General features: G+C 40.4%; 1 protein-coding gene across 1 annotated transcript in view; it reads left to right on the forward strand.

The window, feature by feature from the left end:
* Window positions 1-23,954, forward strand: part of XRCC5 (X-ray repair cross complementing 5) — a 90,117-nt gene that overhangs the window by 17,024 nt on the left and 49,139 nt on the right. The window contains exons 8-14 of the mRNA XM_055345294.1: window positions 1,162-1,300; window positions 4,331-4,443; window positions 8,758-8,820; window positions 14,205-14,342; window positions 15,167-15,257; window positions 17,527-17,660; window positions 23,527-23,723. Of these exons, the coding sequence (XP_055201269.1) occupies window positions 1,162-1,300; window positions 4,331-4,443; window positions 8,758-8,820; window positions 14,205-14,342; window positions 15,167-15,257; window positions 17,527-17,660; window positions 23,527-23,723 (875 nt within the window). The remainder of the gene's footprint in view (window positions 1-1,161; window positions 1,301-4,330; window positions 4,444-8,757; window positions 8,821-14,204; window positions 14,343-15,166; window positions 15,258-17,526; window positions 17,661-23,526; window positions 23,724-23,954) is intronic.

Raw genomic sequence — 23,954 nt, forward strand, 5'->3', positions numbered from 1 at the left:
CTACATCTAACATGGGGCTCAAACTCAAAGCTCTGAGATCAAGAGTTGCATGCTCCCATCAACTGAGCCAGACAGGCGCCCCCATACACATTTTTTAAAGCAATGCACCAGGCAAGCAAATATGCTTATATAAGGAACTGACAATTCATGTGTGGGTTATTCAGTATCATAATTACTGCTTCTGTAACTCCTCTCCCTGTTCATCTCATCTATTTAGCTTTTATGTAAAAAGCATACTAGGAGAGGAAGTTTTAAGAATCGTCTATAATCCAGGTTGATTCCCTCTTTTTTTTTTTTTTTTTTGAAAGAAAGAAAATGGAATGCATTAAGTCATATCACTGTAAGTATCATAGCAGAAATATAGATACACACTAAAGAATACAGAGTTTTGAAAACTCAGTCTCAGTTTTAATGATCTAGAAGTAACAGCATCTGTGAACCATCAAAAACTATTGAAAGTACCTTTTGTAATCTCCATCTGTTTGTACATAATAGCACACTTTCAAAAATAAGTTGATTTTGGTAATTACTTGATGAAATTCTAGTTTGAGTAGGAGTCTGTGATCCATGCCTCCCTATGACCCTTCTTGCCTATTTTCTTTAAATGAACGAAGTAAATACATACAAACATTTAAATATAAAAATATATACAAAAACTTATATTTGTGTATTCAAGTGTTTTTTTATATATTTAGGGACTTCCAAGACACATGCCACATGCATGAAAACCTTGGAGGTACTTCTTTATTTTGGCTGCCATCAAGGCCTGGAATAGAACACAGTCTTCTGTTCTTTTTTCTAGTTTCCTTTTCAGATCTCCTTATTGAGTTCTGGCTCCTAATAGACATCTCTTCCTATTCTTTTGGAACAATGTAGTAACAAATCGTATGGTCCCATTTTAGAGTCTGATGATTTTGTATAGAAAGTGTTTGTGTATATATGAGTATTAATATTTGTGAATTACCTTGGGGGGAAAACGACATTACCCAGAGTTAGAAAATAAATGAAAACTTCCACAATGGGCAAGAACAAACATAACAGTTAAGCTAGAGTAGTTGATCTGGATTTTTTCCTGTAAAGCAGAGAGTATACGGGGTTTTCGTTATTTGTTGATTGGAATCCTGGCTTTCCTTGTTTTCCATTTTTCTTTTTGGAAATAAGATTATACAGGAGAAAGTTAAAAAAAGTTGGACGGTTGTGGACGCTAGAACCCTCAAGAAAGAAGATCTACAGAAAGAAACCGTTTATTGCTTAAATGACGACAATGAAACAGAGGTCCCGAAGGAGGACACTATTCAAGGTGCGCTGGTGAGAGCTTCCACTCTCTTCCAGGAGAGAGTTGCTTCAGGGCGGTGGGAGACAACCTTGACTTTGTGCTGGTGGTCTTGACAGATGTTTTTCTGAGTTCTAGAGACACGACCATGGGAGGGAGCATGAGATGCTAGGTCCTAAATTGGGCTCATTTGTCAGGTCCAAGGTAAAATGGCTCCCAGGATGCACTTGGGTACTCCATCTGGGTTGGAAAGGTCCTTAGGGGACACGACTTAATTATTTTAAAGTTTGAAACGTACTAGCCAGGAGAATATTTCTGTTCATGTAGCTGAAGCAAGTTTCTTTGTTTACTCTGTTTCACGTTACTTCCATGGTGATTGTTTCTTTGAGTGTCAATTTCAGGTCTTCTGAATCTAGCCAGCTCTGCTCCCTTCAGGTAATTTAGGGGATCAGAAACGTTTTTGTTCATTATATGGCTTTATGTTCGCTAGGGTGTTTACAGTTGTACTTCCTGTATGATACCCATTTGATCTATATCATGTGTCCACAGGGCACTTCTCTCCAGAGGGCTTACAAACTAGCTGAGAGTGTCTGGATTTTCAAGAGCTAAAATTACAAGATACCAAGTGATGGCTAAGATAGAAACTAGAGTCTTTAGATAAATTCATTGCCAGGCTCTGTGCTACCCAGTATAGTTTTAATTTACAAGTCTTCAAAAACAAAAAGCCTTTTGTCTGTGGCACTAAATCTCAGTGTTTGTACATATTTATATGTGGCATGGTGGATTGGTTAAGGTGATGGTGGTTGCACTTCCTTTCTTCTGATCAATTATGAGTAGAAAATGGTAGTTAGTATCCTGCAATTCCTGTTTATTTAGTTCATATTGTAGTGTAGTTAAGAGCGTGAGTTTTGGAGTGAGACCTGAGAATCATGGCTCCATCACTTTCTAATCATATGATCCTTATATAATGATTGAAAGAAAGAACAACATGATTAAAGGCATAAGACCAGGAAAGTAGAGGGCTTCTCAGTGACAACAGGTAGTTGGGCTTGTGGGTCAGGCATACACAGTTTAGTACTTGTGGGTGGTATCCCATGGACTACCTGAATTTTCCCTTTTAATCATCATAGTAGCCTCAGAAAACAGGCACCCGACTTTTGTTACCATTTTACGGACGAGAGAATTGAGGCTGAAAGACATTCATTCACGTATTCAAAGTCATGCAGCGTTCAGCAACAGAATTCACACCCAGGACTGCCCTACTTCTGCCTACTTCAGAACCTGTGATTCTATAGACTGTTCTGACTCAGGAAGGGCTTTGAATGACAGGCTGAAGACTTAACGCTTATTATTTTTTTTTTTTTAAGATTTTACTTGTTTATTTTTGAGAGAGAGAGAGAGCACAAGCAGCAGTGGGGGAGAGGGAGAAGCAGGCTCCTCACTGAGCAGTGAGCCTGAAGTGGGGCTCCATCCCAGGACCTGGGATCATGACCTGAGCCGAAGGCAGACGCTTAACTGATTGAGCCGTCCAGGTGCCCCAAGTTGATGCTTAATTTTGAAAGCAACCTGGAGCCATTTCTAGTTTTGAGGGGCAGAGAATCAGTGGGTCTACGTGTTGAGAAGATGAATGTAATGGAGATCAAGTGCCAGTTGTTTTGGTCAAAAGCAAAAAAAAAAAATCCCAGCTCGATTTATTTTAGGCAAAAAAGAACATTTATCGCTGGAGCAATGGAGAGGGAAGAGTTAAACATTGAGTTCAGAGAACACAGATGCAGCTTTTGTCTTTGACCTCAGTGCAGTTACCCACATACCTCCTGCATCTGTCCTGCCTTCTCTGCCCTCTCGTATGCGGACGGAGGCACTAGCATCCATATGTATGCAAAAGAATTCAGTTACATGTTACAGCCCATTCTGTGCTTTTTGCCATGTACAAAATTTAAAGATTGCTTTGCCCTTTCAGTAGATGAACCAGAAAACACAAGGCAGTTCTAATTAGAGTTTTCAAGTTAAAAAATTCAAGATGATGCTGATGACACAGAAGAGTTAGGAAAAACATTTGATTTAGATACTACTCTTAGTAGTCATGTGCCATACATTTTCCTGATAATTTATTGTTGTAGTTTTTGTTTTCATCACCAGCTTTTTAAAAAGACATACATGAAAATATAAATGTGTTTCTTTTTAATTAAATGCATGCCATCAACAGATTGACAGGAACAGATAGACTGGATCACAGAGTCTACCCCAGACATAAAGTTTCTTTGTTTCTTGGAGCAAAGATGCAGGTGCTTTTCCTTTCCACTTACCCAAGGCCAGAATCCTTGGACTTTGATTATCCTTCTCCCCACCAAATACAGAAGACTATATATTGAAAGGGTGTGACCTTCTATAGAACAGAAGCCCTGGAGCAGGATTGGAGTTATTTTTAAGAAACTGAGAGTCTGTATTTGTATGAATAACCAAAGTAATTAAAAAGAAAAAAAATAGATAAATCTCAGAAATGAAGTAGATTTAAATGCAGAAAAATAGCCAACTTATCAATTGAATGTTCCTAAATAGAAGAGTTTTGGCTTCTCCCATTAGGCATTTGTTTGTCTCCAGCATGCATTTTGGAGAACATTTTATTCTGAAAATTTCCTTTGGGCGTTTTTCTCTGCAGGTCTCCAGGTTTCTGAATGAATGTGTTCTTGTTATGTTTACAAATCATACTTATACTCTAGTCAACCATAGTTTATCTTTGGAGGATAACTAGTACATTATATCCGCTACATTCTTTCTTCTAGGTTGGATAATCATTAAGGTAACTAGATTGCAGAAGATACTACTTAAAAAATGTAATTAGATTTTAATTGTCTGTATACTGTATATGTTGTTTTGTATATCTGCTGCTGCTTTTTCCCCACTGATCACAAGGGGCAGTGATTTGATTCCCAGGAACGGTATAAGGAGGCTTGATCTGGAGTGTGCGTATATTGTTAATATGTGCGTAGGGCTAATTTCAGCTTGTCGAAAATGAGGTCCCATATGCTTAACAGATGCTCTTCTCTTGTTGTCTAGGGTTCCGCTATGGAAGTGATATTGTTCCTTTCTCTAAAGTCGATGAAGAACACATGAAATATAAATTGGAGGGGAAGTGCTTCTCCGTTTTGGGATTTTGTAGATCTTCTCAGGTATGGCACTTACTCGTACAAAAAGAAATGAACTTTTTTCTTAATATTTGAGAGGGTATTTTGATTGGTTCTTTTATTTACAATGTATATTTCACTTCTGGTTTTTTTGAATGTTGTCTGGGGATAAGTATTATAACTATCTTCAGTTTTTGAACACAGAAACCAAGATGTAGAAAAGTTGAGAAGTCTTAGCATGAATGAGAATATATGCCATTGAGAGTCACATCTAAGCTTTACTGTGGGTCATTGCTCACAGTAGCCTGAAAGAAACATCATTGGGTTCTTTGCTATTGTGTTGCTTTCTCTAGACTGTTATGTATAATAAAGTGTTTTGAAGGAATGAAGGTCTACCTGGGTTTTAAGATTTTTAATTTTTTCATTTGAGAGAGGGACATGGAGAGAAAAAACACAAGCAGAGGCAGATACAGAGGAAGAGGGAGAAGCAGACTCTCCACTGAACAGGGAGCTCAATCCCAGGATCCCAAGATTATGACCTGAGCTGAAGGCAGACACTCAACCAACTGAACCACCCAGGCACCCCTGTACTTGTGTTTTGAATGACTCTAGGCCCCTTAAAATATCAGTGGTTTATGCCAGTCACCCTTTTTCAGAAAGAGGTCTAGGATCTAAAACCTGTTCTTAAGTCTGCATTCTTTAGACACTGATACAGAGATACACAGAACACGTGGCAGGAAATGCAGTGATTCACTGAGGGCCGTGGGACAGCATATACTATCCTAGAAAGGGTTATTAAAGATTCCTGGAGGTCTTAGATTAAATTTTCTTAAGGTAGGCAACCAAAGAAAATGAATAAGCAGATCATAGAGCCTATCCTTTCAGACTATAGGGATAAAGCAATGTTTGTTGGTTCTAGAGAATTCAAGTAAGAATTGTAATGAAAATAAATATTACCAGTATACTGGATTTGAACTAATCCATGTTGCTCTGGGATATAGTCCCTGTGTGCTTCAGTGTTAGAATAATTCAGCGAGGGTGGGGAGATGTTTGCCATGATATGCCCAAACTGTTATTTTATTTATTTATTTTTTTTTATGTGCCCAAACTGTTAGATAGGTTTTTAAACTTCTTAAGCTGAAAATTGGGAGTACTTACTGAAAGTTGCCAAGATTTTAATGGTGAAAATAAATACTTTTTGACACTTCAGAGTTTCTAACAATTCTCTGACAAATTCTACTAAGTAATGCATTTCTTTTATTTTTTTAATTTTATTTATTTATTTATAGAAGCACAGAGAGAGAAAGAGAGAAGGAGAGAGGCAGAGACACAGGCAGAGGGAGAAACGGGCTCCATGTAGGGAGCCTGACGTGGGACTCGATCCCGGATCTCCAGGATCACGCCCTGGGCTGAAGGCGGCGCTAAACCACTGCATTTCTTAAAAATAAAAGTATTCACTTTGGGACTTCTACAGCCTTAAAACTTAGGTTGTTAATGGCAGTCCCTGTAAGTCTTCCAGTGAAGTAGAACCTTCATTCAGACCTGTGTGTAAAAATTGACCTGTTGGGAAGTGGGTCTGCCTAATTCCAGTTAGCTAGAAAAGATCTATCCAAAACAGCTGATTCAAACTTCATGACCCAAGTAACTAAGTCACCTGTGTCAGGGTGGTGGTGGGGGGCCTATTTAGTTAAATGACAAAGCAAAAAAGAGTGAGCTGAACAAAAAGTACATTTTTCCATTTTAAAAGGACTTCTTAAATTAAAACTAACTTGTAAGTCATGATATGTTCTCTAAATCAGCTTGTGTTGTTTTTAAGCTCTATATTTATCTCAAATACAATCTCAGACAGGTACAGTAATTTTAATAGCCACCACTTTTTGAGTGATTATAATATTTCATTCAATATACTAGGCATTTTATGTGAATTCCCATTTAATTTTAATTTTTTTAAAGATTTTATTTATTTATTTATTTGTTTATTTATTTTATATTTATGAATGACAGACACAGAGAGAGAGAGAGGCAGAGACACAGGCAGAGGGAGAAGCAGGCCCATGCAGGGAGCCCGACATGGGACTCGGTCCAGGTCTCCAGGATCACACCCCCGGTGGAAGGCAGCGCTAAACCGCTGGGCCACTGGGGCTGCCCCCCCATTTAATTTTTAATACAACCCTCCTGGATAGGTGCCATGATCATGTATCTTACACAATCAAAAATTGAATATGTAATTGGTCCAAGGTCATAGCGAGAAGGTAGTAGAGACTGCTTTTTGTTTGTTTTTTTTTTTTTTTTTGAGATTTCATTTATTCATGAGAGACACACAGAGAGGCAGAGACACAGGCAGAGGGAGAAGCAGCCTCCCTGCAGGGAGCCCAACTCAGGGACTTGATCCCAGGGCCCCAGGATCATGATCTGAGCCGAAGGCAGCCACTCAACCACTGAGCCACCCAGGCGTCCTTAGAGACTGGTTTTGAACCAGGGGTCTCTGACTTTAAGGCCTATGCTATTAGTCATTTATAATCTGCCCACCAGATAGACAAGCTGACTTTTGAAATGGTTTAGTTTTCATCCCTACTTTCATGTATTAAGAAATGCATACCCATCTTTTAAAGAGCAAGGCATTTTCCATAGCAACTAAGTATAGACCCACACCTTTTAATAGACTAGTAATTATCTTTAATGATATCACATATTTTCCCATTTTCCCTCAAAGTGAGGGAAACTAACATTTCTAGATTGAATTGATATGAGCATTTTTATTATATAAAATAGGTTTTTTGGTCTTGGTGTTTTTGTTTTGTTCTTTAATTAGGAAATTGTGAAATTACTCTTGTTTTAAATTTTCAGTTTGTCTTTCTCCAAGTTATCAGTGTTCTGGGTATGTAACTGTAGAATGAGTAAGAATTTAGTTTGTATGGTGGGGGGATGCCTGGGTGGCTCAGCAGTTGAGTGCCTGCCTTCGGCCCAGGGCATGATCCTGGAGTCCTGGGATTAAGTCCCACATCAGGGTCCCTGCATGGAGCCTGCTTCTCCCTCTGCCTGTCTCTGCCTGTCTTTGTGTCTCTCATGAATAAATAAATAAAATCTTTAAAAAAAATTAAATCAGTCAAGAACCATTACAGATTATAATAGGAGGGCAATCTATATGAATGTAGCAACATTTTTAGTTTTAATATAGGAATATTCCTGTATTTCTTTAAGTAATAGCTTCAAATGGGACTGGCAGTGGCGATGGAGGGTATTTGAAGTATGTGAGCCAAACCCTCACACCTTTGAGGCTCTGTCTTCTGGAGCCACTGTTACTCTGAAAGTGCTCAGTTTCTTGGCTTCAGAGGTGGGAGGACAGGAGAGCATTTGATGAGCATTGCCCTGTACAGCACGTGGCATTTTCTTACAGATAAGCTCCACACTCAAAATTACATGGAGCAGAGAGATGTTGGTCTTGGTCAGTCGCTGCAGGTGGTTAGTTATGATACTAGGAACTCTTCAGTCTTCATTTCTAATAAGCTGTTGGTGGAGCCTTCTTTGACCCCTCTGATACTCTGCCAGAGAAGAAATCGAAGTCAAAGGGGGCCAGAAGGACATGCAGTACTTATTTTTGGTTTCACTCTTCTCCCCTCCAGTATAGCCCTGCCCCTCTAATTAGTTCTTCACTTTGGTCTCTTTGCAGTTTATTAGTGCCTCGTCATTGCTCTTGGGTTGAAGTCTAAACCATTTATCCTTTGCTCGTAAGGGACTGAACGATTTGATCTTTGCTAATCTTGCTAATCTAATTTTTCACCTCTCCCCCTTCATACTAGAGCATTGCACCTGCTCCCAAAGCAGTTCCCCAAAGGTACTATGTTTTTATGTCATTCCAGACTTAATTCACACTAGTATCTGCCCTGGACACTTGTGCTGGACTTTTCTCTTAGTTCCTGCTCATCCTTTAAGTCTTGATCCAGATGTCACCATTTGCAGAAGCCTGCCCTGACCCTTCCTGACCCAGCTAGGTGCCCTGTTTGTGTGCTCTTGTAGTCCTGAGCTACACTACAGCATTCTTGTGCTTTTGTAGTGCTGGACTGTAATACTGCAGCCAAGTTAATTTTATACTTGTCTGGGCTCCTTAGGACAAGACTATATCCTGTTTATTATTGTGTTTACAGTGCTCAGCATATTTGACATATACCTGGAATTCAGATACATATTGTGTTTAATTGAATTGAACCTCAAATAATAAGTTTTTTCTAGTCCCTGTGAATGTTTTCATACTAAGAGCATTTTGAATTGAATTTCTTAGTAACTGTGGCATTATGGCTGTATGTGTTGCTTGCTTATTTTGGATCAGAACTGATTATTTTCTTCACTTAACTCTTGTAGGTCCACAGGAGATATTTTATGGGAAATCAAGTCCTAAAGGTCTTTGCAGCTAAAGATGATGAGGTGAGTTGACAGTGGGCCTTTGAGGTAGTGCCACAGAATTGAATTGTGATTTTAAGTGAGTTGTTTGGGGCTTTTATGGTTTAAAATGACGTTAATTCTTGCAACATCAGTGGGAAAGTTCACTGAGCTTTAACTCTGAAAATGGAGAAATGATAAATGAATTTGTCATAGCATGATCACAAGGCCTGAGGACATAGTCTTGCCACTGGAAGTACGTATTAAAAACAAAACCATTTGAACATATGCACTTAGGTGTGGGAATCTCATGGTCAAATATTGAGGCTTGAGGTCAAGTTGACATTTTCATTTGTCATAAGCACTGAACATTTAGCGCTGGCTTTAGCATCCTGGAAATGTGCTTTAGTGATTCACTGGACCACTTCCCTCATTGAGAAATTAGTCTTTGCCCCCTTCCTTCTCTCTACTCTTTTCCCCACCTCCCCAGGAGATTGTTTTGGGGCTGGTTTCTGCCTGGCTAGCAACCTATAACCATTGCCTCTATAGTCACACTTGCTGTCTGTAAATGTTTCCTATTCAGCCTCCAAGTTGGAACTTGGCATGTGGAGGTGTTGATCTTAACTCGAATATTTCAGTCTCATTTTACTTAAGACTGCCTAAGCAGGTATCCAAGTTCCAGAAGTATTTGCGTTTGAAATTAGTAAACTGGATGTAGAAAGGTTGTTTGGGGTGCAGGAGGGAGATGGTGTAAGTGATCTAGTCCCCTAAGTCCTCTTTTCTCCTCACTTCTGTGGGGTATCTGGCTGCCAATCTAGTGAATGGGGGTACTGTTTTATTGGAACAGTTAAATTAGAATTACTTGGTTTCCAATCAGTACTGAATGGATTTGTCAGAGCACAGTAGGCTTATGTGAATCCTAGTTTACATGAGAATCCTACTTCATGGATTTTTCGAGTCAGATCCTCTTGGGAATTAGACATCTGTAGTATATATTGTCAGCACAGCTTAACGGCGGTTTAACTGAATTTTAACTCCAGTTTACTGTTCCTTCACACAGAAAATTCTGATCACTTCATGTGATTGCCAGCATGTTGTGAAGACTATTGTCAACAGCTTTGTGTTATGGCCTATATAATTATCTAGACTTGCTAGCTAAGGGCAGTCTTACGGCATACATGATTCCAATCCAACCTCGAACAGACCCTAGAGATCATTGGTTACTTTGAAGTCACTCAAGGAAAAAAAAATTCATCTACTAATGGCAAAGGGCTACTCTTTGGTATCACTCCCGATGTCCTCGTCAAAAGATCATATTAATAATTGGAGCTTCTGAGATAAGCAGAGGAGTAAGGAAACTATGTCACGTGATGATTTCCAATAAAAGGTTGTGTGGAGAAAATTTCAGAGGTAGTAGGGAAATAGGAGGGATGTCAGACATGAAAGCCCCGTCCATACATTAGAGGATTTTCATGTGGAATAGAAATTAAACGAGGTTTCCTACCAATAAGCGGTAGTTTTGTTCAAAATGAGGAATTATTTTTGTCAACAAGGATTACTGCCTCCAGTGGATTGATTTCTTGTGAGATGGTCAGATCTCCATTCCTGAATGTTTCCCAGCAGAGTCTTTATTTGCATTTACCCCAGCCAGATTTTGGGGAGGGAATTTTGTCATCATGTGGGTGGTTAAACGAATACTGTTGTTTTTCAACTCAAATATTCTATGATTCTGTGAATAATTCCTTTTAAGAATATGTTTTCTCTTGTTATTAGTATATAATTATTTTTACATATAGAGGATCTATACTTGTATGTGATTTATACTGTGTGGAGGAGAAGAGGAAGGGAAGGAAGTGGAGCTTTAGTTGAGTTTTCCACACATGTAGCGTTGTGTTTACAATGTCACAGTCATCCTTGACCCCATCCTTCCTTCCTTTCATATCCCAATTAGCTCTATCAAAGACATCCAGATAGATACTTCCAAACAAATTGGAAGTAATCTCATCCTCAGACTCCCACTGTTTCTCTGGTCTCTCTAATGGGACTTGTTAGACTGTACATGTTCTGTATTTGGTACATATCTCACTTCTACTAGTAAAGACTGTGTTAGTGCAGTGAGATCAGGGACTCATCTTTGTTTTCTGACGGGGCCTAAGATAGTAGCAAAGAGTAGAAACTAAGTAAATATTCCTTGAATTGAACTAAAAAGGTAATGAATCTGTCAGGAAACCTATAGATGATTTCGAAGACAAGATATTGAGGTCATAGATTTTTAGTGGAGGAAATGAAAATATACGTAGCTAACTTTGATAAAGGCTATCTTTCTATATTACCAAGAAAAGGTACAGACAATGGGGATTTATGAAGAGGGAAAGACTAAAGCAGATCTAAAATGGAGAGGGTCTCAATTTACTGGGCCTTGAAAATAGGTTAGGAGCTCAAGAGACAGAGATGTGGAGAGGGCATTCTAGCTAGGAGGAAATTGTAGAGCAGAAAGCTACAGAGGAGGGAAAGTACAAGACTTGTCCAGGAATAACAGCTCACTGAGGCTGGAATAGGGGAACCATTCGAGAGTCTTTTAAATATCATTTATTTGAAAGACAGAGAGCGAGTGCACGTATATGCCCTTGAGCAGGGGGAAGGAGAGGAGGAAAAAGAGAGACAAACAGACTCCGTGCTAAAGAAGATCCCAACATGGGGCTCAGTCTCACCATCCTGAGATCTTGGCCTGAGCTGAAGTCAAGAGTTGGATGCTTAACTGACTGAGACACCCAGGCACCCCTGAACAATTAAGAGATTCTTATGGAGGGAATGACATGATCAGCTCTGTGAACTGGAGAGGCATTTGTGGCAGAGACAGATTAGAGAGATAGCATTGAGGTAGAATTAGCAAAGGTTGGTGAACACTTGAAGGTGAGGGATGAGTCCGATGGCATTACTGAAGACTTTGGGGCTTCTCGTTTGTTTGGGAGGTGGAATTCATGAAGTATGGAGTACTGTAGGAGAATGGGGGGACAGATAGTACTTTAGTTTTCATCATGAACAGTTTGAGATACCTGCACTATAACCATGTGAGGTATCTACCAGCTTGTAGGCAATATTAGTCTGGATCTTAGGAGAGTTTAAAGCTGAATATGCAGATTTTTGATTCATCGACTGATGGGACTAGATAAAATAATTCACAAGCAGAGTGTCAGAGTAAAAGGAGGAGAGGAAGGCCAAGAACAGAATTTCAAGATTAGTGGAAGAAGAGGAGAGTTAGGGGAGGAGTGACCCACAAAATGAATAATCAGAGAAGAGAGTATTGTTTCTGAAGCCAGAGAGGGAGAAAGTAAAGAGAAGGGAGGATGGTCAGATGCTGCTGAAAGGTCAAACGAATAGAATGGGAACCAAGAATTGGCAATTAGGAGGTCATAGATGACTTTGGAGAGTAATTTCAGTAAGGAAGGTGAGGGCAAGAGCTGGCTTAGATTGAAGAATAATTGTGTTCCAAGCCATGAAAACACCAAGAAAAATTAAATTTTCATGAAATTTAGAGGTGAAGGGAAAGATATAGATAGTAATTTATGGAGAGAGGGGACAAAGAAATTTTGTTTAGAAAGGCTGAGACTGGGGATCCCTGGGTGGCGCAGCGGTTTGGCGCCTGCCTTTGGCCCAGGGCGTGATCCTGGAGACCAGAGATCGAATCCCATGTCGGGCTCCCGGTGCATGGAGCCTGCTTCTCCCTCTGCGCCTCTCTCTCTCTCTCTCTCTCTCTCTCTATCATAAATAAATAAAAAATTAAAAAAAATTTTTAAAAAAAAGGGCTGAGACTGGAGTTTATTTGGAAGATGAAGGTATGAATTGAGAGAAGGAAGACTGAACAGTCAAGAGAGAGGATCCAGAAGAGGTTATAGTAAGTGTGATCAAATGCTGAAATGTACAATGTGGCCTTGAAGTGGATAGAGGGACACTTAAAAAAAAATCTGAAACGGGAATAAAGTAGATAATAATCTTTTTTTAGGCCGAATATGGCTATTTTTCTTTAAGTTTTTTTTTTTTTTTTTAGATTTTATTTATTCATGAGAGAGAGAGAGGCACAGACACAGGCAGATGAAGAAGCAGACTCCATGCAGGGAGCCTGATGTGGGACTCGATCCTGGGTCTCCAGGATCACACCCTGGGCTGAAGGCAGCGCTAAACCACTGAGCCACCCGGGCTGCCCAGTTATTTTTCTTTATATTCATGTAGATACCATAGTGTAGTTCAATCAAGAAAAGGTATTCCATTATGTACGTCTGAATTTACCTGACCAGAATGTGAAAAAACATAAAGATTAATCAATGTGTGGTCAATATGTATTGGAGAGACTTAAAAATCAATGTGAACCAGCCCAAATAGCATTTTCGGACCACTGTTCTGAATATTTTCATTCTGATGTCAACCAAGAAGAGAGAGTAGAACCTCTTTAATGTCTAGCATAAAGAAAGAGGTTAATGTTTTGTATTACATTATCAGTTCCAAATTACAATGCTTGTAACTCCAACTGAGGCTTTGAAACAGTGAAAGTACTCAATATTTTTCCCTTTGGGTCTATATATTTGATCTAGTTGTCAACAAGAAGGTCCAAGAGTAACTTTGATAAGTACAAAACTTACTCAAACTCTAAATAAAAATGTTACAGCACTAGAGCTCAGAAGTTTGCTGTACTGATAGCCTGTAACTGCCAATAAGCATTTCATTTTAAATAGCATTGCTAATAAAGCTATGCTGTTTTACCAGCTAATAATGCAGGTTGTAAGCATGGTAGAAACCATGTAAAGGCAAAAAGACTCATTTTCTTTTTTTTTTTTTTTAAGATTTTATTTATTCATGAGAGACAGAGAGAGAGAGAGGCAGAGACACAGGCAGAGGGAGAAGCAGGCTCCGTGCAGGGAGCCCGATGTGGGACTCCATCCCAGGTCTCCAGGACCACGCCCCGGGCCAAAGGCAGGCACTAAACTGCTGAGCCACCCAGGGATCCCCAAACTTTCTTTTTCTAAGTGGAAAGCAATCTTATAAGTACAGTTGACCTTTCAACAATGGAAGAGGATAGAGAGTTAGGGGGCCTGACACCCCATGCAGTCAAAAATAGTGTAACTTTTGACTCCTCCAAAAGTTAAATTAGTAATAGCCTACTCTTGACCAGTAGTCTTACCAATAACAACGGTCACTTAATACATATTTTATGTTACATGTATTATATATTCTTTTATAATAAAGTAAGCTAGAAAAAAGAAAAGATTAGGAAAATTATAAGGAAGAGAAAATACATTTACAGTACTGTGAAAATCTGTGTGCATGTGGACCCGTCTTTTCATACCCATATGTTCAAGGGTCAGCTGTACTGAATTGTGTTGGGGAAGTTGACACACATTGACTATGTGTTAATGCAGTGGCTTTCTTACTAGGCAGCAGCAGTGGCACTTTCCTCCCTGATTCATGCTTTGGATGAATTAGACATGGTGGCCGTGGTTCGATATGCTTATGACAGAAGATCTCATCCTCAAGTTGGCATGGCTTTTCCTTTTATCAAGGATGTCTATGAGGTAAATCCCACTGGTCTTTTGTGTTAATTTTTTTTTTTTTTTATGTCAGTTCCTCTACTTCTAACAGTGCTTCTCCACTTATGGCCATGGGAATTACTTGGGGATCAGATTCTGGAGATCTGGAGCACTGCCTGAGGTTGTGCGTTTCTCACAAGTTCTCAGGTAATGCTAATGCTTTTGGTCTATGAACTGTACTTTCAGTTGCAGCGAAGGAGCATAAATTATAAATGTGTGTAAGGAGCTTATTAAATCAAATCACTGAAGGTTAACCGTAGCCTTCTGTTTGCCCAGTCCAGTGACCTCTCGGTTCTCACCCTTCTTGACTTCGCGGAACTTAATGGGGATAGGGTGTGCCTGTTTTCACAAATGAAGACTATGAAGAAAGGTTGAGGGTATGATTTTGTTGTGGTCCTTGAAAAATTCAGTTTACTTAGGGTTCTCCTATTGAAAATCCAGGCCTAGATTCTTGACCATCTCCTGTTTCTCAGAGAACTTTCTATGGTAGAAGTAGAAAGGAGAAGGCAAATATCTTGACTTCCCAATCAACTTTCCAGGCACTGTGACTCTTCCCATCTGTTGTATTGGTCACACATTTTGCAAGTATTCTTTGATAGTTTTTCTCTTATGTGTAATATTCTTTGTACTGTTCAACAGTTGTGTACAGCAAATAACAGAACTCAAAATGCTTTACTTACCAAGTCCCAGACTTGACTTGTCTGATTTTTGAAATACTTTTGTTGTGCCACTTGCATGGCATTTGGGACCAGCTTTATATTTTTTCCATTAATTTGGTTTTTGCTTTTACCTCTTTTCTTTCTCATTAGTGTTTAATATATGTGCAGCTGCCTTTTATGGAAGACTTGAGACAATACATGTTTTCATCTTTCAAAAATAATAAGAAATGCACTCCCACGGGTGAGTTTATTTCCCTTTTGCCGATTAATTGGCTCTAAACACAGACTGTCCTTGGGAAGTTACCTGCCTGCAGTCATTGATTGGGGCCAGGGGACTTCACAGGGTGGAATTACTTGGATTCCAAACATGCTCATCCACAGTGATGATGGAGGTGGTGCATCATCTTTTTTCATAGTAGGGATAGGTTTGCCCTGAACTCTCCGAACACTGGTTTCTCCCCATCTGACTTAGAGCTTGTATCTAGGGAGCAGCCTGTTGGAAATGGATGATGTATATTGTTTAGTTGTGAACCAGTTTGCCCTCTGCTGAAGTGAATTGACGTGCAGGGTCAAAGTTATGACTTTAGTGTCCTACATAAGATATGATGTAACTAAGCTGGAACTGAAAAGTAAGTGCTGACGATTAACTTTTCTCTTTGCCCTTTCTTTGTACTTTAGAGTAATCATCCAAGCCTCCTTGTCCCTTATTTCTAAGAGTTACTCTGAGCATTATGAGAAAAGGCCTTTATCATGTATCTGGCTACAAATGGGATGATTCGCACCGACAACAGATCCCATCTCAGGGCTCTTGGTTTCAGACACCTGCAATAAAATATAGTGGGCCAATTGTAGAGAATGCATACCAAAAAGCTTGAAACTTTAAATTTGTGTCATTGTAGAATTAGGAAGTCATGAGGTGAGTCTCAGAAGGGGGTTCTCTCTGGGTTTTTTTGGTTAAATCCTTTAGGAAGAATGTACTGTAGAAAAACCAAGAATCACATAGGCCCTGGGCTTATATCTTCACCTTCAAGAAACAAGTCAGTCTGCATGATGGTGGAGTCAGGCATGGACTTGAATGTATAGAAGCCTCTACTGTGTTACAGTATTATTTCTCTACGTCTTGATAATTTTAGACTTTAAATGCATAGACATTTAAAAAAACTTTTTTGAGGAATTATCATATGGACATATATCATTCACTTAGGATCTAAAATGTTAAGTATCTTTTTAGCCTCTTGATTTATTTTCTGGGAGTTAGCCTATTTTTATTTGCATTTATTCCTTTGGAAAGTGGATCATTAAAACTGTTTGGCATATGTCAGTAGATACTTATGTAGAAATGTGCAATTGCAGAGTGATCTGGCCTGATACTAGCCTGACGTAGCAAATGAAAACCACTGAATGTTCACACACAAGTGCAACCTCTTACCTATTCCTGGGTGGACCCTGCAGTAGTCAGTTTAAGATGGTGATCCCTCTCCCAGTGTCTGAAACCTCCCCTGGAAAGTCCAAAAATGGGATAGCAACATATCATGACAAAAGTCTGTAAGCTCTTTCATTTTGTAGTAAAAGAGACATTTGAAAAGGTAAAGAATAGAAGCACAATGGGTTTTTTAAGAATTGCTTACTCTCTTCCACCTTTTGCCTAATGGCTGTGAATGATCCAAAAACAGCACTTGAGCTTTTGACAGCTGAGCTGCTGTATGAATCAGCAGAATGGAAGTTGCACATGATAGTTGAGGTAGAAGTGTTTTTGGAAAAGTGTTGCCTTTCATCCATGTTGTTTTGGACTGTGCCATTTTTGTTGAATTGATAGATTTTTACTGAGGAACTCTTGATTTCTGTTAGGTATTAGGAGGGAGGTAATGAAGATGTCATGTTTCTGCTTACAAGGTTCTAACAGTTTGAACACATACGCAGGTGTGCACCCAGGCTGTGAGGTTTGTGAGGGGAGAGAGCTCATCCTATGACTTGGGGAGACCTGGGAATGAGTCCACTCCCTCTGTTCTGCTGGTATCTGCCTGTTAGGTTCCTCTGTCTGCCTGTTAAGTTACCTTGATAAGTTATAGGAAATCCTTGTAAAACTTACACCTCCTCACCAAAGATATTTTCTTTTTCTTTTTCATGGTTTTCAGCTTTAGCTAATACTAATTTTTTGAATATACTAACTCACTGCTTACTGAATATTTCGAGTCTCCATATGGAAGTTGGGTTTTGTTATGGCTGTGGTGCTTCCTCTGGAATAAAACTCTTTTGCTTGTGCTGTAACACTGTAAAAGTTCACTGAATGGGCCTAGAAGAGCAGACATTCTAAATAGCTCTTTTTACAAAAGAGAACGTGAAGACTCAGATTAAATGACTTGCATAACTATAGACTGTTTTTTGGCCAAGCCCAGACTGTACAACCTGCTGGTAATGCTATGAGTATCTGAATGGAAAGCACTTATTTTAGTGGAGACCAATGGAGATAATAATTTTTCCTTTGTGCACTCTGTTTATCCTTGTTTTAGAGGCTCAGCTGAGTGCTGTTGATGCTCTGATTGACTCCATGAGCTTGATAAAGAAAGATGAAAAGGAGGACACCATTGAAGACTTATTTCCAACCAGCAAAATCCCAAATCCTCAATTTCAGAGATTATTTCAGGTAAAAGAGGAAAGATGAACCAGTCTTTTTTTTTTTTTTTTAATGAAAGAGACCTGAGTGAAAAGTTAGCATAATTGGCCAGTTCCAAACAAGCGTCTTTGTCCTCTGAAGTCTTCAGTTGCTTTATTTAATGGAAGAATAATACCTTCCTCTTGCTACTAAAAAAAAAATACTCTGAGCTGTTAGAAAGAAAGAAGTAAAGTTAAGATACATAAAAAATTATTTTTCTGGGGGAAGGCTAGTTTTTGGTTTTGTTTTTGTTTTTTAGGACTAGTTTTTTAATAAAAAAGCAGATGATTCTTTTATGCCTTTTCTAGACTATTGTCCTCTATATGAATGAGACTTTGTTTTTTATATCCAAATAGTAGGAGAATTTTTGTGAACTGTATAATAACAATAGAGAAGAACTAGGATTGGAGCAGCCTGGAGGGCTCAGCGGTTTAGCGCTGCCTTCAGCCTAGGGCCTGATCCTGGAGACCCAGGATTGAGTCCCCCATCGGGCTCCCTGCATGGAGCCTGCTTCTTCCTCTGCCTGTATCTGTGTCTCTGCCTCTTTCTCTGTGTGTGTGTGTGTCTCTCATGAATGAATAAATCTTAAAAAGAAAAGAAAAGAACTGGGACGCCTGGGTGGCTCAGCGGTTTAGTGCCTGCCTTTGGCTCAGGGCACAATCTCAGGGTCCTGGGATCGAATCCTGTATCAGGTCCCTGCATGGAGCCTGCCTCTCTCTCTGCCTGTGTCTCTGCCTCTCTCTGTGTGTCTCTCATGAATAAATAAATTAAAAATCTTAAAAAAAAATTAGAGAATATTTCAGTACCACATCTGTCAAAAATTTCATAACTAAAGGTAGCATGAAAGTCAGATGAAAAGGTTATAGTATGAAATTATTAAAGAGTAACTAAAATACAGAAAACTATTAAATAGGTATTTCTGAATCTTGGGACAGAGGAATTGGAAAAGTAGAGATTAGATTAAGGGAAACTGGGAAGGCTGATAGGAGAGCTGACTTGTGCTAAAACAGGAGAGGGATGGGCTGAAGAAATATTCTAGGCTCAGATGAAGTTGGTGGCAGCAAGACAGAGCCTTTCTGAATCCCACAGAGCTGGCGAACATCACAAGCAGCTTTACAGGCATGGTCTTCACCACAGAGGCGTGGAAGTCCTCCTCTTGCAGGGGCGAAGGGGGGTGCAGGGGGAGATGAAGGAGATACCACCGATCATCCCTTTCTCAAAGCATCCTTAACTGACTCAAGTCCATATCAGGGCATGTTATAGTTCAAGGGATCTCCTACTGAAACTGCCTGGTGTTTTGATGCTTACAGTTCCCTTAAGTAGTGAAAACAAATCTTTTCTTCTAAAATTAGAATATAAAGCTTAACATGTAAAGGGCTGACTCAGTGAATGCTTCATTATTCTAAGTGTAGTCAAGTGTACACCACTTGTATAAACTTCTTTGGTGTTTTTGACAAGTGGACTTTAAGACCTAAAGCTTTTTGTCATTTGTAGGAAAGGGAGGAACAGACCAGTTGGTGTGGAAAACTTGCAAAAATACTTGGTCACTGTGGTGAAAAATGGAAACTTCTCATACTTGGCAGATGTATCTAGGTTGGGTTCTGTCTGACTTCAATAAATGTTTAGATGAACAGATAACAAGCCACAGACATAGGTATTTGTTACCTTTCAAAGCTGCAGGCACTGGCAACTTTGATTTTTATGTCTTACCCACTTTGCTTTCTTTTATGGGGGAGTTTTTAATATGAATCTGTACATAGAAGTATTACTGCTATGGCATTTATAAATTGAATTCTCTCTCTTTTTTTTTTTCCCTAAACAAATATTGAGTACTAACATTGTGCTATGAGCTAAAGATACAGTAAGCACACTGCTTGAAAGGACTCTCCCAGAGGAGCGAGAGGAGTGGAGATGCGAAACCAATAGGTACAACAGTGAAGGGTACAAAACACTGTAGAAGAAAGATTCTCACAAGTGGGTGACTGAAGGTAGGCTTCGCTAAACAAGAAAGGGGATGTGACGGGAACATGCCAGGCAGAAGTAGCATGTGCAAAAATGGGAACCTGGAGGAGGGTGCTGGATTTGAGGGCCCCTAGATATAGGTCCACTTAGCCGCACAATAGGCTGTGTGGGGAAATGATGGGAAAGGTGGCAGGCAAGGTAAATCTCAGGTGAATTGTGAGGAGCCAATCACTTGGATGTTACCCTGTCAGCAGCATGAAGTTACTATAAGGTTTTGTCAGTGGGCGGATGACAGATTTGTAGAAACCAGCTCTGATGGTGACGTGGGGACGGCAAGGAGACCACTTAGGAAAGCTGCAGTGGCCCCCGTGAAGTCCTGAATTACAGCAGTGACAGGGAGAACGGAGAAGGAACATGTAAAGGCAGAAGAGACAGGACCTAAAGGACTGGATGTATTTGAAGAGAAAGAGAAATTGGAGGTAATAGGATCCTAGCTTGGGTGCATGGAAGGATGGCCTCCCTGTAAGCGATAATGAGGAATACAGAATGAACGGAGAGAAAAGGCAATTCATGTGTTTTTGCATGTGTTAGATTGCAGCTGTCTGTCGGTCATCCCAGTACAGACACACCCAGTGGGAAGTTGGAAATAGGGATGCAGACCCCGGGAGAGAATTCAGGACTTGAGAGTCCTCTTCATTTGGGTAGAAGTAGAAGTGTACGAGATGACCTGGGGAGAGTATGTTCATGAGAAGAAGGGAGAACAGAGTCCTGAACACTATCGTATGAGTGAATAACTAAGGATAGAGAGAAAAAGAAGGATTGTTGAATGACAAAATGAAATTTTCCTTTTACCACCACCACCCCCTCCAGCCCCGACCACCCCCTCAGCCTTCCCAGATCAGAGCGGTAGAAAGAACTAGGAAAAGCTGGTGCCTTGGGAAACCCAGGGAGTGAAGTGTGTCTAGAAGGACAAAACCACAAGTCAGACACTGCACTCTGGTGAGTGAGGGCGAGCACAGCTGAGGACCTTTGGAGTCTGTTATGAAGCCTTTGCTGACTTTGAGGGCCCAGGGGCAGTGGAGTAGTGGGGTGGGGGCCAGTAGTGGAGTAGTAGTACAGTGCTGGAGAAGAAAGCTCTCCTGATGGAGGAGGAGGCGGGAAGCTGAGGAGGATGTTGGGGTCCAGGAAGACTTCCTTTATACATGAAGCATTCTTAGCGGAGAGTAAATGGCCTGGGAGTGGGGGGCAGAAGGAGGGAGAGGTTAACCATCAATTTGTTAACAACAGGTTAATTTAATTCTAATTTTGGAAAGAAATGCTGAAAACTACATTTTTGGGGAAGCATAGTATAGCAACTGCCTCTTAAATCACTGATACGGTGTTGCTCAAGTCAACATATTGGTAACTTATGAGCTAACCATGTGGCCTGTGAATTTTTTTTCTAGTCTTTTTCAAACTGTAAAAATCACATCAAGGAGTAACAGTTGCTTAAAAGAAATAAGTTAGGGTTGTAATCTCAGCTCTTCTACTGTTAAAAAGTGTTACTTTTTCATAAACTCAAATTTTAAATGAATTAAGGTTTTTTTGATTGAATGCATTTGATAAATATCCTGCTTAATTTTATGTAAAATGTGACTTTTGAAAAAATATGAGTGGTTGATGCTTCAGAACATCTCCTGTAGGCTGATGACACCGTTTGAAGGAATTGCCTGGAATTCATACTGAAGATCTGAAATATTTTTTCAGTAGGGAGGTTGAGTAGAATATTTATCCATTGTTCGTTCTAGTTCTTTTCCCAGAAATGTTCATTGAATATCACAGAATCTTCCAGACTATGTGAGAAGTCTGCTGTGTGTGTGCTGGATTACTCCTTACACCTTGAGGGGCTTTCTACACTATGTAGATAATTTAATAACCAGAGGAAGAGCACTGTGAATTAAGAATTATGCAGAAGAAGGTTGGGGTAGATGCACAGGGTTTGGGATCACTTTGGTTTCTCCTTTTGCCTCACATTAAATGAGCTGGTATTACCGACGCTCAAGGGAATGTCGAGTAATTAAGAAAGAGGACAGCTGGAATCAGATTCTGAGACAAGTGAATATACTATGGAGAAGGAAGAGTGTGGTTTGGTGTATTGAGATGAGGGGGCAGCACGTGAAAGTTCTAGAGGATGTCAACTCAGATGACGTTTACTATTTAAGCTGAAGTTTTTTGTTTTTTTAAAATGGAGACTCTAGCTTACGTTTTCTACAGGGTAGGAAAACCGCCCACGGGGTGGTATACATCAGGTACCTTTGTGATACGAAACAGTGTTTTGAATTATGAGAACTTTTCAGCTCCCTGGGTTTTTCTCTTTAAATTGACCAAGGTGTAAGTCGTTTAAAGGTGGGAATAGTAGGAGTCTTCCTTATTCTCCAACTGAATTTTGGAATGATTCTCTAGCAAAGGAAAGAAAAGGTCAGTGAATTGATAGTTTCATTCTTGCTTACCTTCCTGTACTCCTTTTAGAGTGTTTACTTTTCTGGACAGATAACAGCATTGCCAAAACCTAGCTTCGTAGATGGAAGGCAGTACAGGTAGTTGAATGGAAGTGGCTTGTGGTCCAGATTTTCACTCCTGTGAGCAACACAGAACCTGCAAGGTCAACCTGGTCTTGACCTTGGCCCTGCTCTTGGGGCCACTTCCTGACACCTGTGTCAACAAATAGAGTCCTGGGAAAGACTACGTTGTGCTTCAACTGATCCCTGTAGGTGCTTATTACGTGCCATACACTGTTTTTTACCTGACATCCAGCAGTAAACAAGACAGGAGCTCTCCTTTTTAGAGGGAAGGTTAATAAACAAGTAAACTGGAAGATTGATAAGATAATTTTAGGTAGTAACAAATGGTTTACAAACTATAAAACAGGAGTGATAGCAAGAGTAGCTAGGTAGCAGGATGAGAGTGGAGGGGCTCCTTCACAGGGTGTCAGGGTAAACCTCTTCTGAGGAGGTGATGTTTGGGCAAAGAACAAAAGGATGAAAACGGGCCAACTCTGTGGAGATTTCAGAGAAGGCCAATGAGGCAGAGAGAGCGATAAACATAAGGTCCCAAAGACTGGACCTCACTTGGTATGGGAGTAAAACAGGGAGAGCCCAGCCTAGCTGGGGTGTGAGAGTGAGGGAGGACAGTGGCAGATGGAGGAGGCATGTTGGAGCTGTGGTATGCGGGACTTGGGGTATGGGAAGGGCTGGTTTTAAGGTAGCTTTGGCTATACAGAACAATGAAAGTAGATTCAGGGAGACCAGTTGGAAGATGATGGTGGTAGCCCCCATGAGAGGGAATGGTCCCCAGGGAAGGGTGCTGGGAGAGCACATGGACAGAAGTGGGTCAGGTAGTGGAGAAGAGCCCAAACTTAGCACCCTGGGAGGTTTGGGACAGACCAGTACTCTGAGCTCTCCTACAGACTTCTTCCTGTCTTCCCGGGACTCACTGAGCCCCTTTTCACCCACCACACACCGTCATCTAAGATTACGCAAGGGAGAAAGCAGTCTGCTGAGGGGAGCAGATAGGATTGGAGGCTCTTGGAATGAGGTCTTAGAGAGCCTCGAGTATTGTCTGGGCGAGTATTATCTGGGCGGTGGAAGCAGCAGCCTCGGTCTGTAAGAGGAGCCTCTTTAGGAGGCCTCCAGCTGAAGGCACTGCTAGGCTTGGACCTGGTTTACATTTGCTTGTAGATGTTGCTGGCGTCCTGCTGACCAAGGTACTTCCAAGGCCACCTCTGTTCCCTGTTACATGTGGTAGGAATCCTATAGCCCTCCCAAGCTAATGTGGAGGATCTCTGATCAGGAAAGCATAGTGAAGTTGTGTATGATGTCTACATCTACATTTTAAAACCCTTCTTCCTCTCCCACAGTGTCTGCTGCACCGTGCTCTGCATCCCCAGGAGCCTCTGCCCCCAATTCAGCCGCACATTTTGAGTATGCTGGACCCCCCCACTGAGGTGACAACTAAATGTCAGGTTCCTCTCTCTAAAATAAAGACCATTTTCCCTCTGACTGAAGTCATCAAGAAAAAGGATCAAGTGACTGCTCAGGACATTTTCCAAGACAAGTAAGTACTCGATGTAGTTGCTGCACTTGACGTTGGAGTACATAAGACTGGGCAGTCTTAAGAGGAGCTCTGGAATTAAGGGTTGCAAATGGGTCTGTGGTTGAAGGAAGAAACCTCTCGATGTTTGACCCTTGCGTTGAAAATGCTGGTTTCTCCTCTCTATCCATTGTAGATATATTATCCTTACAAATTCATCTGCAGTTTATAACTTTTTTTTTTTCCTACCTGGAA

This window comes from Nyctereutes procyonoides, unplaced genomic scaffold, assembly GCF_905146905.1.
Source record: "Nyctereutes procyonoides isolate TBG_1078 unplaced genomic scaffold, NYPRO_anot_genome, whole genome shotgun sequence".
Classification (NCBI taxonomy): domain Eukaryota; kingdom Metazoa; phylum Chordata; class Mammalia; order Carnivora; family Canidae; genus Nyctereutes; species Nyctereutes procyonoides.